General features: G+C 35.2%; 1 protein-coding gene across 1 annotated transcript; it reads left to right on the top strand.

The window, feature by feature from the left end:
* The first annotated feature begins 3,665 nt into the window (after positions 1–3,665).
* Positions 3,666–12,306, top strand: LOC142622157 (vesicle-associated membrane protein 711-like). Its single transcript, XM_075795589.1, has 4 exons — positions 3,666–4,056; positions 5,326–5,516; positions 6,024–6,187; positions 12,008–12,306. Exons 1-4 carry the CDS (start codon positions 3,828–3,830, stop codon positions 12,096–12,098), a joined length of 675 nt encoding a protein of 224 aa, XP_075651704.1. The 5' UTR covers positions 3,666–3,827; the 3' UTR covers positions 12,099–12,306.
* Positions 12,307–12,625: the final 319 nt, after the last annotated feature.

A 12,625-nucleotide genomic window follows, 5' to 3' on the forward strand; every position in this document is an offset into this window, starting at 1 on the left:
ATTGCCTTGTTTCTTTTATTTTATAAGTGCTACATTCACAATATTTTTCATAATAAATTTTAGATGTTAAGTTACTTCTTGTTTTCTATTTGAACCTACTACTAAAATTATTTTTTTGCTGTCATTAACAGTTCTTAACAATATGCTATTTAGGATTTTTTGTAAAAATATTGTGAAAAATGTTATGGACATAGCATTTCTTTCTCTTTTTCATATGTTTTTTATTTGATAAGAAAATATTATTTTATTCATTTGTTAATATTTTAGCTTAATTAATACATTTGGTTAAAATTTAGGGGCTTTTTTTTCACTTGGACCTTTAGGTGGCTGCATCAATAACTTATACCATTAAGCCGGCACTGACTTGAAAATAAAACCGGTGCATTTTTCTTTTCTTATAATGTGTCTAGGACCAAGACGTTGTATTTTTTTTATTGTCATTAATAATTAATTAAGCTTATTTATGATATTTTCTGTAAATCATATTAAGTAGGAACAGCATTATAAGTCTCTTAGGTTAAGGGGGATCACTATCAGCAATGGACTTGAGGTTTGCAACTAGATGAATGCTTCTCCGTACTCATTAAATTAAAGAGGAGAATCTAAAGTGGTCCCAGGATCGCGATTTTCACAGATGAAAAAAAAAACAAATTTTAAGGGAAACATTTATCCATAATTAAGAGGGCGTTTGGATAGGCGTTTTCTGCGTTTCTGCGTCTGAGTTTTGCTACCTTTTTTTTTTTTTTTTTTTTTAACCCAGCCGCAAGATTTGACTATTCAGCTATGAACAGTGCATAAATGCACTGTTCATGAGTCCCACAAATTTCACTTTTTCGTAATTTTTTCATTAAAAATGGGTTCTACAGTACTATTCACACATTTAAAAATTATTTTGCTACAGTGTTTTCAGTTTTCAGTTTCAGCAAAATAAGTTCTATCCAAACGGACTCTAAGTACCAAAACAACTTTAAAAGCAAAAGAGAACAAGGAATAATATATTATCATTCCAAAGTAAAATATTTTTTTGTATTTTCACATTTTATTTTGTAGGAAAATATTTTCACAAAGCTGTAAAATATATTCGGTCAAAGAAGCAAAATATGGCAAAAAAGCGTAAAGCATTTTACACTTTCTGCCCAACTCACTCTCGACGCTCTCCCCGTCTCTCTTTCTCGTTCCTTCTCTCCTCCAACCTAGCCCGCCGCTCTCCCACCAATTCTTCTCTCCTCCAATGCAAGCCGCTGCCTCACCCACCAATCCTTCTCTCCCACAACGTACCTAGCGATGCCGCCCGCCGATTGACACCACCCACCATCATCGGTGTTACCAACCTTCTTCCTCTCACAAACCCCCTCTCCTCCCTCTTCTCTTCTCTCTCACAAAGTTCATTGGTTTTTTGGTGGCTTCTCTGATCTCTCCGGTGGCTACTCCGATCTCACAAACTCCTCTCCTCCCTCATCTTTTCTGTGTTCGTGGGTTTTCGATCTAGTCTATCTTTTTTTTTCTTGGTTTCTAATCTAGATTTTGTGTTGTAGGTGGTTGTTTTTTGAGTATCTGGTGATGGTTTGGAGGTTGGTAGTGATTTAGCGGTTGTTTTTTGGGTAGTTGGTGGCTGATTTTTGAATCTTTGGTAGTGGTTTTGGCGGCTGTTTATTTCTTCCCGATCTGGATTTTTTGGTGGTGGCGGTGGTTTGTGTGACTGCTGCATTCGGTGGGTTTTGAGAACTAGGGAAAAAAAAATCATTTTACAGTTTAAACAAACACTGAAAAATGATTTTCAAAACGAACAATAAAATGAAAATATTTTACACGTAAAATTTTTATATTTGAAAATATTTTATTTCAAAATAAACGAAGTGGACCTAAAAATCACCTTAATATTACATTTCTTTTTCTTTCTAAAAAAATTTAAGCGTTATCGTTAGAACATGATGCTTTTACTGTGCAGTTTCAATGGACAAACATAAAATTTTCTTAAACAATTGAGGTGATAAGTTTTTATCTTGGAGCACTGTTGATATTACTTTATCATGTGTTGTTCACAACTTGCCATCTCAGTAGATGTAAAATATTTTGTGCAAATTGTTGTGAATCTAGACTTATTGTTTTCAATATGAAATGTTTTGCCTATATGCTAAGACTTAGGACATGTATGGTATGTTATAATATATCCTATAATAGAATGACTATATATGTGGTATAGCTATTTGATTATTTGGTTGCATTTTTATTATAAGTAATATCATTCTTAGTAATAGTTATTCCTTAATTGAGGAAAAACTATTCCTCTCTAAAAAAATGTAATATCTATTTTTTAATATGTATAATAACTTTTAAAATTAATATGTTTTCAAACGTATAAACTTTTCTTATGCACGTAATAGTTTTTTTTTTTTATTGGTGCAAATAATAATTAAAAATTATCAAAATAATCTCTCTCAAATTATAAAACTATTAGTTTTTAGGAAATATAAATAAATATGTAATATATTCCAAAAATATAAATCTTGAGTTTTATTCTAATGTTAAGACAATAGAAGTTAGTCCATTACAACATTTTTATTTTTAGTAATAAATTTTATCATTCTTATTGTAATCTCTATTCAGGGGCGGAGGTAGGGGGGTCGAGAGGGGGCAATTGCCCCCCCTGACCTCACCCAAACCCCACCCCCCTTTTATATATATATATATATATATATATATATATATATATATATATATATATATATATATATATCTTTTAGATTTAGTATTTGTTTTGTATAAGTTTTTGTTTGCTTTAAGCTTATGGTCTTCAACTTTGTAATTGCATGTAATTGTGCTACGAGGTTGTCACTCTTGGCTCCAGTTGTAATATATTCTTCTAGGCCGGTGATTAGTAAAAAGCTCTTTCAACTTTGTATAATAATGACTATATATTGATTTTTTTTTTTTTTAACTTTTACCTGTTTGAAAAATATACTTATAGTTACCTATGAAGTATCTTAAATACAACAACATTTATACTAAATCTAGCATTACGCACAAGGAAAAAAAAAAAAACTTAACACTTACGTTATATTTATATGTTAATCAAATTTTTTGTTTAATTAGTCAAGTATTTTTTTATTATACTAATTAAAAAAATTGAAATTAATTTTCTCTTCAGTTCTTTATTTTTATCTTGTCCCCCTTAAATTAAAATATTGGCTCTGCCACTATCTCTATTCATTATATGTTTCAAGTGAGTTGGCACCGTGTTTGACGATCTCTTTGGTGTATATGACTAATGTGGATGGCTGCTCCAAGTGTTTCGTGCACACTCGCTTTCTCTATTAATCATTATTTTCTATTAATAACTCATAGATGTGAAAATTTTAATCTTCAATAAAAAAAAAAAAATATTATCGGCTCATATACTGATATACAAGCCCAGATGTACCAGAAGGCAGATGCCACCCAAAGTCCTATTTTTTTTTTTTAATTATTATTTTGAAAAGGGAAGTCCTATTTAATTAGGACAACAATTTTCACCTTAACCATCTTAAATAGTTTGGAAAATTCCTCACTCTTTCTCTGGACACCCTTTGGCCCTAGTCCGTTCAAATTCCACTCTGTCCTTTCCCAAAAAGGAGTTGAATGAAAGTTGAAAAGTTGAAACCCAACGTCCAGTGTCCACTTTCCACATGGACATGGTAATAGACTCTCGCTCTATCTCTCCTAAATTTATGTTTTGTTCTTCCAAACCCCACCTCTCTGCCGTAAGGCTAACCTAGCAGCTGAAACCTCCTCATCTCTCTCTGTTTCTAGAATTTGATAGACAGACAGACAGACAGACAGAGACAGAGATGATGGGTATATTTTACTGCTTGGTGGCGAGGGGCAACGTGGTATTGGCTGAGTCCAGCGCCGCCTCAGCCACCAATGCAAGCTCCTTAGCCAGGCAAGTCCTTGAGAAGACGATGCAAGCAGCTAAAGATAACAGCAATGCCTCTTACTCCCATGATCGCTGCATTTTTCACGTCAAGAGAACCGATGGCCTCACCGTTCTTTGCATGGCTGACGACGCCTTTGGACGTAATTATTATTATTTACACTTTATTTTCTTCTGCTTTCACGATTTATTTTTTATTGGATATATATATATATGCAGGAAGGGATGATTTAATCCTTGAACGTCTCCGACTCACGTTAGAGACATCAAAAAGTGTCAATTAAGCTATACAAATTTTTGGCTGTCTGTCTTTGTCACAATTAATCCCCCTCCATTTGTTTTGTTTTTTTGTCTGTTGATATTGGTTTATGTTATGTAAGCAACAACTTGCATGGTAGATGAGGTGAATCTAAGCCTTCGAATTCTACATTTGTTTGGCCTGTGAATTATTTCATGGTCCTTTTGTTTAATCAATTAATTAATTAGTATATCGTTTTATGTTATGGAATTTTTGGTTTGATGATGTGAATTATTTGGAATGAGTTTTGATAAACGGAATGAAGTTTAGGAATTTGTATTTATTTTTCTTCTGGGTTTTTTTTTTTTGTTGGGCTAAAAAATTGTGGTTTTGTTAGGACTTAGGAATGCAGGATTTTCTCTCTTTTTAAGATCATGTTTTGTGTATCGGAAATATAGTGATATTTGAAGTCAACAAGTCACGTTGCGTGTCCACGCATCTAATATAGTGATCACTTTTGTGATGATAGATATAGTAGTTCTTGGAAATTTAATGACATACTGAGCTAACATTTACAATGAAAAAAGTTTTAGGATGGTCACATGATTTTGCGGGGTTGAGATTTAAGGATATCCAGGGGTAATTATTATTTGTTAACAGTGACTTCCACTTAACAAAATGGCTATATGAATGAAAAGAAGGAGAATAGCTACTAGGAAAGAATTTCAAAATTATATTTCTGGAGGGCTATTTAAGAGATTTGTACACTGCATTTGGCCATTGTTACATATAACCTAATGCTTTGAAACAAGAAGATGTGGCTGGAATTTATAATTGGTGAAACGGTTGAAATCATGAGGATCTTTAGACTTGCTCTTCGCTTTTAACTGCAAACAGACTCGTTTTGCAATACACTAATTTATGCAGAAACTCTGATGTAATTTTGAAATTAAGGTCAAGTAGTTTTTGTGGTTGGGGGGGGGGGGGGGGGGGGTGGTTTAGAAGAATGTCAGATTGTTAGTATGAAATAAAATTGAGACTTCAGTAACAGTTATTACTCTATTACATACAATACTTTCTGTGGAAATGTTTGTAGTACTCTAACATCAGGATGAAATTCAGTCTTGTTTCTATTGATTTGTAATGCGTGTCCACTTGAATTAATTATGCACAGGGAGACTCCCTTTTGCATTTCTTGAAGATATTCATCTAAAGTTTGTGAAGACTTATGGTCGTGCTATTCTTTCTGCTCCTGCTTATGCCATGAATGAGGAATTCTCAAGGGTCTTGAGCCAACAGATGGACTATTACACAAATGATCCAAATGCTGATAGATTAAATCGTTTGAAAGGTGAAATGAGTCAGGTAAGTTCATATTATATGTCTCTATATTCTTTCTATAAAAATATGGGTGTCTGTATATGCCTGTGTGAGCATGTGTGAGTTTATATACATTGGTTTATTGGATTGTAGTTACTTGTTTCTCTATCATATTCATTCATGCTTGTCTTTTGAAAGACATGATTCCTTTTAACTTTCCATGTTTAGTTGGTAACTGTCCAATTTGTACTGGCTCTTGTCAATTGCTCCTGTTGTGCAGTTAACTATGAATAAATGCTAGTTGGTTTATTATGAAAGATATCCCACACGAGATTCTAGGGATGGATTTGGAATCATTTAACCAAATTGATTTTTTTGGGCTTTGGGGAGGTTTTACCAATCATTTTAGTCACCATGCTATTTGTTATTAGATATCTTCACTCAGCTTGGCTTTGAATGGTCTCAAAATACACTAGAATGTGATATCCAGATTATCTATAATTGATTCTGAAGATTAAATTCTTTCATATGTTGGTCATGTGATGATGATAGGTGCAAAGTGTCATGATTGACAATATTGAAAAAGTCTTGGACAGGGGTGACCGCTTGGCATTGCTGGTTGATAAAACTACTTCATTTCAAGGGAGTGCAGTTCGCTTCAACAGGAGTTCCCGTCGTTTTAAGAATACTCTATGGTGGAGAAATGCCAAGCTTATGTAAGTAAGCTTGATGCTGTCCACTTTCACATAAATGGACTCGTTAAACATTTGCAAATGTGTGTACAGATGCTGTGCAAGTCACTATTGTCAATGAAACTACTCTATTAATTGGATGCCACTTGTTAGGTTAACTTGTCTTTAGATTTCAAGTTGTCATATTATGGAGGTGCAGCCCTTGAGTTTCTTGTCAAGAATGCTTCTTTTTCTTCCATTATTTTCATTATATTAAGAAAATGAAATCTTTTTAGTGTCATTAATTCTTTGAACACTGGCACAAAAGAATTCTTCCCGAGAGTTTTCTAGTTGCCATCACTTGCAGTCGATATGAAATGGTGGCTATTTGTCACCATTAGATCTCTCTCTCTCTCTCTCTCTCTCTCTCTCTCTCTCTCACACACACACAATATTAGGAAAACAGAGAAGATTCTGGAATGAATTTCCGTATACATTGATTAGAAATGAAAAAGATACAACTATAATGAAAACAGAAGGTAACTAACTAACTAACAGATTTTCCCTCCAAAACCTAACAAACTAACAAACTCCATCACATGTGGCGTCCACACACTTCACATTTAATTTATATACAGTAATCTAAACTACATGCCGTTTATACGCTATTGCTACATAACATTTATAAATCAACTCTATCGTTTAGGCTTGACTGCTTGATTTGTGATGGTTTTCTTCTTTCCTTGATCTTTGATTCTGTCGTTCTTCTTAGTATCTTGACACCCCCCCCCCCCCCTCAAGTGGAAGAGGGGCATGTATATTGACCATATTCAACTTGGACACAAGCAAAGAAAACTGTTGTGCATTCATAGCCTTTGTCAACAAATCTGCAATTTGTGAATTGGTTCTAACATGTAGCATTCTGATATAACCTTCCAACACTTTGTCTCTCACAAGGCGACAATCAATTTCAATGTGTTTGGTTCTTTCATGAAACACCGGATTTGTAGCTATGTGAAGAGCTGCTTGGCTGTCACAGAATAACAGAGTTGCTTGAGGGTGCCTTATTTGGATATCACTAAGCAAATATAGAAGCCAAATAACCTCACAAACTGCTACTGTCATGGCTCTATATTTTGACTCTACTGAGAATTGTGACACAGTTTGTTGCTTCTTGGACTTCCATGAGATCAAAGACTCACCAAGAAAAACACAAAAACCAGTCACTGATCTTCTAGAGTCAGGACAAGAAGCCCAATCTGCATTTCCAAAGGCCTTTAGATGCAATTTTGACTTACTTGAAAAGAACAATCCTTGACTTGGTGTTGCTTTGAGATACTGCAAGATCTTATTGGCTGCATTGAGATGTAGTTCTCTAGGGTGTGCCATAAATGGGCTCAATCTGTGCACAACAAATGTGATATCAGGTTTGGTTATAGTTAGATACAAGAGTCTTCCTACTAACCCCTTATAAGAACTAGGATCTTGTAATTCTTTACCCTCATATTTACTAAGTTTGAGGTTTGGATCCATTGGTATCTTTGCTAGTTTACACCCCAGCATGCCAGCATCACTCAATAGTTCTAGTTTATATTTCCTTTGACATAAATTGATACCATCAGTTGTCCTTGCCACTTCAAGACCCAAAAAGAACTTCAAATCACCTAACTCTTTCAACTTGAATTGCTGATCTAGTAAAACCTTTAACTCATCCACTGCTTGCTTATTGTCACTAGCAATTAAAATATCATCAACATACACCAAAAGGGCAATGAAAGAAGTGGAAGTCTTCTTAGTAAACAAGGAATAGTCAGCCTTGGATTGTGTGAATCCTAGTAAGAGTAAAGCAGTGGAGAATTTGGCAAACCATTGCCTCGAAGCTTGTCTCAAACCATATAAGGATTTAGCAAGCTTACACACCATCCCCCCCTTGCTGTGGAAGCCAGGTGGAAGATCCATATACACCTCTTCCTTCAAGTCACCACGAAGGAAGGCATTGTTGACATCAAGTTGATAATCAAGACCCTCCTTTTGAGTGAAACCTTTAGCTACTAATCTAGTCTTATACCTCTCCACACTCCCATCAAACTTATATTTCACCTTATACACCCATTTGCAACCAATGGTCTTCTTATGAGGTGGAAGGGGAGTGAGGGTCCAAGTATGGTTAGCTTCAAAAGCAGATATCTCAGCTGCCATAGCTTCCCTCCACTTGGGATCTTGAACAGCTTGGAGAATTTGGGTTCCTCAATTAAGGAAATCACATTACAGAAATGCAAGTGTTTAGGTGATAATCTGTGAGAGAACAAATATGAAGATATAGGGAAGGCAGTGCTAGAAGGAACCTAAGACACCAGATTAGAAGAAACTTGATAACACTAATATGCATCTAAGTAGGCAGGTTTATGACTAATCCTAATGGATTTCCTAAGAGGGTGTATAAAGGGAGGAATGGTGGACTGTACATACTGATCAAATGTGGACCATGCAAGCTGATCAGATGTAGTAGATTGACCATGTTGACCAACAGGAAGGGGAGTGGACTGAACAGGTGGAACAGTAGAATCTAGAGGACTGGACTGAGCAGGTGGAGTAGTAGAATCCAAAGAAATTGGTAAAGAACCAATTAAAATGGAAGATGAAGATGAAGATGTAGAGGAGTTTGTAGAATGGTTGGTAACATGAGAGCTAGGAGAGATAGGTTCAATTAGGGGGGCATTTGCCGAAACAGACCTAGGACAAGATGAAGGATCAAAAATAGGATCAAAGGAACTAGATAAGGGCAATGATAAAGGAGGTGAGTTAGACAACAAGGATTTGTAAGAAAAGAGAGAAAGGAAATATGGATTCATGAAAAACAACATCCCTAGAGACAGAAATTTTCCTAGTGTGAAGATTAAGTACCTTGTAACCTTTCATATTGAAATGATAACCAAGGAAAACACAAGGAATAGCTCTAGAATCAAACTTCAACCTATGAACAGAAGGAGTAGAGATAAAACACAAACAACCAAACACTTTAAGATGATTGAAAGAAGGTTTTTTATGAAACAAAACCTCAAAATGAGATTTATGATGTAACAAGGGTACAAGCAATCTGTTAATGAGATAGGCTGCAGTGAGGATGCAATCACCCCAATAAACTAAAGGAAGGTCAGACTGCAACTTAAGGGGATCTAGCAACATTCTGAAGATGTTGATACTTTCTTTCAACCACAGAGTTCTGCTGTGGTGTATAAGCACAACTCTTTTGATATACAATGCCATTAGCACTATAGAAATCAAGTAAGGAAAATTCAGGAGCATTGTCTGATCTGATTGCCTTAATACCAGTGCCAAATTGGGTGAAAATCATGTTAACATGAGATTAAAAGATGTTTAACATCAAACTTAGCTTTCATGAGATACACCAAAGTAGACCTAGTGGCATCATCAACAATGGTAAGGAAAAACTTAAAACCATCATGAGTACAGACAGAATATGGACCCCATACATCCACATGAATCAAAGAGAAAGGTTCATTACACAGATTGTTATGAGAAGGAAAAGGCTATCTCTTTTGCTTAGCCAAAGGGCAAATGGTACAAACATCAATACACTTGGCAGAGAAAGAAGGCAATACACTTTGTAAAACTGTCATTTTACTCAAAGAAGGATGCCCTAATCTAAAATGCCACGGAATTGACATATCTTTCTTTGAAACAGAAGTTGAAAAGGCTTACTTGAAAGGCTTGTTGGTGGAAAGATGATTTGACAGAGAAGGTGCAATCCTAGAATTGGATTTCTGCAGCAAGTACATACCATTTTGGACTTCACCCACTCCAATCATCCTCCAACAAGAAAGGTCCTAAATGAAACAAAATTGAGACAAAAACACAAGACACAAGGGCAATCTTTGAGTGAGTTGGTTGACAGATAAAAGGTTGAATGAAAAAGAAGGAACACAAAGAACATGTGCAAGAATAAGAGAATTGGAAAGCTTAACAATTCCAATGTGAGTGACATGTGCTGATTCACCATTAGGTAATTCAACAACACAATGAGAAACATTGGTGTATGATTGAAAAAGAGTGACAGAACAGACTATATGATCACTTGCTCCTGTATCCATGACCTATGTGTCATTACCAAAGGCAATTCTATTCACAAGTGCAGCAGAAAATATGGAATGCTTGAGATTGCCTACTAGTGGTGTGGACTGAGAAGATGAAGCTTGATTGAAGGAGACATTATTAGCCATAGCAACAATGTTATTCTCAGCTTCAGTGCCTTCAATCATAGCAAGTAACTTCTGACATTGCTCCGATATAAAAGGAAAAGCTTGTTGTGTGGTGGTAACAATAGGCTCTTGAAAAACATCAAAGGATGAAACTTGATTGGCCCTCAATTTGGGTTTGTATCCAAAAGGATAACCATGAAGTTTGTAACACTTCTCCACAGTATGACCACGCAATCCACAGTGGTTGCAAGTAGGCCTTTCCTTTCCTTTCTTTTAGGTCTTTGAATCAAGATTCATTATCTTAGCTGCAAGAGTTATGGATTCAACAAAAGGTCCATTGTTGTTGCCTTGTCCAACTAATCTTTGCTTTTCATCTTGAATTAACAAGGAGTACACCTTGTCAACTAATGGAATAGGATCCATTAACAGAATTTGGCCTCGAATGTGAGAGAAAGAATCATTGAGACCCATCAGAAGTTGCATAATTGCTTCTCTATGATGAAGATTAGAAATCTTCTCATTCACATGACACACACATTTCTCACATGAATAGAGAGAAATTGGTTTATAATTCTATATTTCATCCCACAAAATTGAGAGATTAGTGAAATAATCACTCACAGAAAGTTCTCCTTGATAGAAGCTTGCAAGTCTTTTTGCAATTGGTAAACCCTAGGTCCATTCCCTTGAGAAAACATGTTTTGAAGCTTCTTCCAAACTTTCTTAGCAGTATTGTGATACACCATGTCATTGCATCATGCCCAGCTCTGAACCAAGAGAGGAACTTTCTCCATAACTGAAGTCAGAGAAATAGATCCATCAATCAACCAGAACTTGTTCTTGATTTTGAGGGCTCTATCCATTGATCGTGCCCATGTAGGATAATTCTCTCCTCCAATTAGTGGTTGAGATACAAGTATCGTACCGGGGCTCTTAGCGTGATGAAGAAAGAATGGATGCGATTCATCTATGGTGATGCTTGCAGATGCTTGATCAGTGGAAGCCATTGATGAAGCTTCGAGAACTTGAAGAAGACAAACCCTAACTTTTGGAGAAGAAAAACTGAAAAACTTGTTTTAAGAAACTAAGCGGAAGCCAAAAATTGCTCTGATACCCTATTAGGAAAATAGAGAAGATTCTGGAATGAATTTCTGTATGCATTGATTAGAAATGAAAGAGATACAACTATATATATACAACTAAAATGGAAACAGAGGGTAACTAACTAACTAATAGATTTTTCCTCCAAAACCTAACAAACTCCATCACACGTGCCGTCCACACACTTCACATTTAACTTATATACAGTAATCTAAACTACATGCCATTTATATGCTATTGCTACATAACATTTGTAAATCAACTCTGTCGTTTAGGCTTGACTGCTTGATCTATGATGGTTTTCTTCTTTCCTTGATCTTTGATTCTGTCATTCTTCTTAGTATCTTGACACACAATGTGGCCAAATCCATCTTCTGTATTCATCTGCTATATTATTCTGCATAAAATGGATAGTTCTACACATATTGGTAATCGCCTAAATAATCTGCGAGTGAGATGGATCTGTACTGTTTTAATTAAGTTGCAATGTACCATGTCATGAAAAGCTTACTCAGCTTATTGCGAATTTCATTTCGTGCTGCAGGTTTGCTCTGGTAGCTGTTCTCTTGGTCATCATTTATGTTGTGCTTGTATTTGTTTGTCATGGTCCCTTGCTGGCGTCCTGCTTCAAGTAAACACAGCAGTTGCAGTCGAGTAATTTTTGTATGGCATATTTGTAGATCTTATAGCCTATTCTTTTAAATCTGCTTTTATGATTTATTTATTCAAAGCGAGATGATGCAATTTCACATATAGTACAGTTGTCCCCTTCTTGTAAATCTTACAATTGCTTGTATATGTTTTTTGAATTCCCAGCATTGCCAACATATTGAAGTCATATAATCTCATGTACTGATTAGTTTTGAAAGATCATTCTGATACATACATAGGTGGAATTTAGGACATCGTGACTTTAATGTTTACAACTTTTACAAATTTCTATTACCAATTCCGTAGGAATTGTGCATATGATGGATTGTCCAAAGCATTTCATCAAAAAAAAAATTGTCCAAAGCATTTATTCTTTTCTATATTTTGTTTTTTTGTTTTTTGGGAGAAGAATTCTTTTCTAAACTGAGTCTAAAAGATGTCATTTTTCTGGTAAGAAACAACACTCTTGTAGTAGTTATGATTCGTATGGCTCTGAGAGTCTGAGTGTTAC

This window comes from Castanea sativa, chromosome 1 (genome assembly GCF_040712315.1).
Source record: "Castanea sativa cultivar Marrone di Chiusa Pesio chromosome 1, ASM4071231v1".
Lineage (NCBI taxonomy): Eukaryota > Viridiplantae > Streptophyta > Magnoliopsida > Fagales > Fagaceae > Castanea > Castanea sativa.

Coding starts and splice junctions, on each gene's coding strand:
- LOC142622157 (XM_075795589.1), top strand. CDS start 3,828: ATGATGGGTATATTTTACTGCTTGGTGGCGAGGGGCAACGTGGTATTG. Junction 5,517..6,023: donor TGAAAGGTGAAATGAGTCAG/GTAAGTTCATAT, acceptor TGATGATGATAG/GTGCAAAGTGTCATGATTGA. Junction 6,188..12,007: donor TGGAGAAATGCCAAGCTTAT/GTAAGTAAGCTT, acceptor TTCGTGCTGCAG/GTTTGCTCTGGTAGCTGTTC.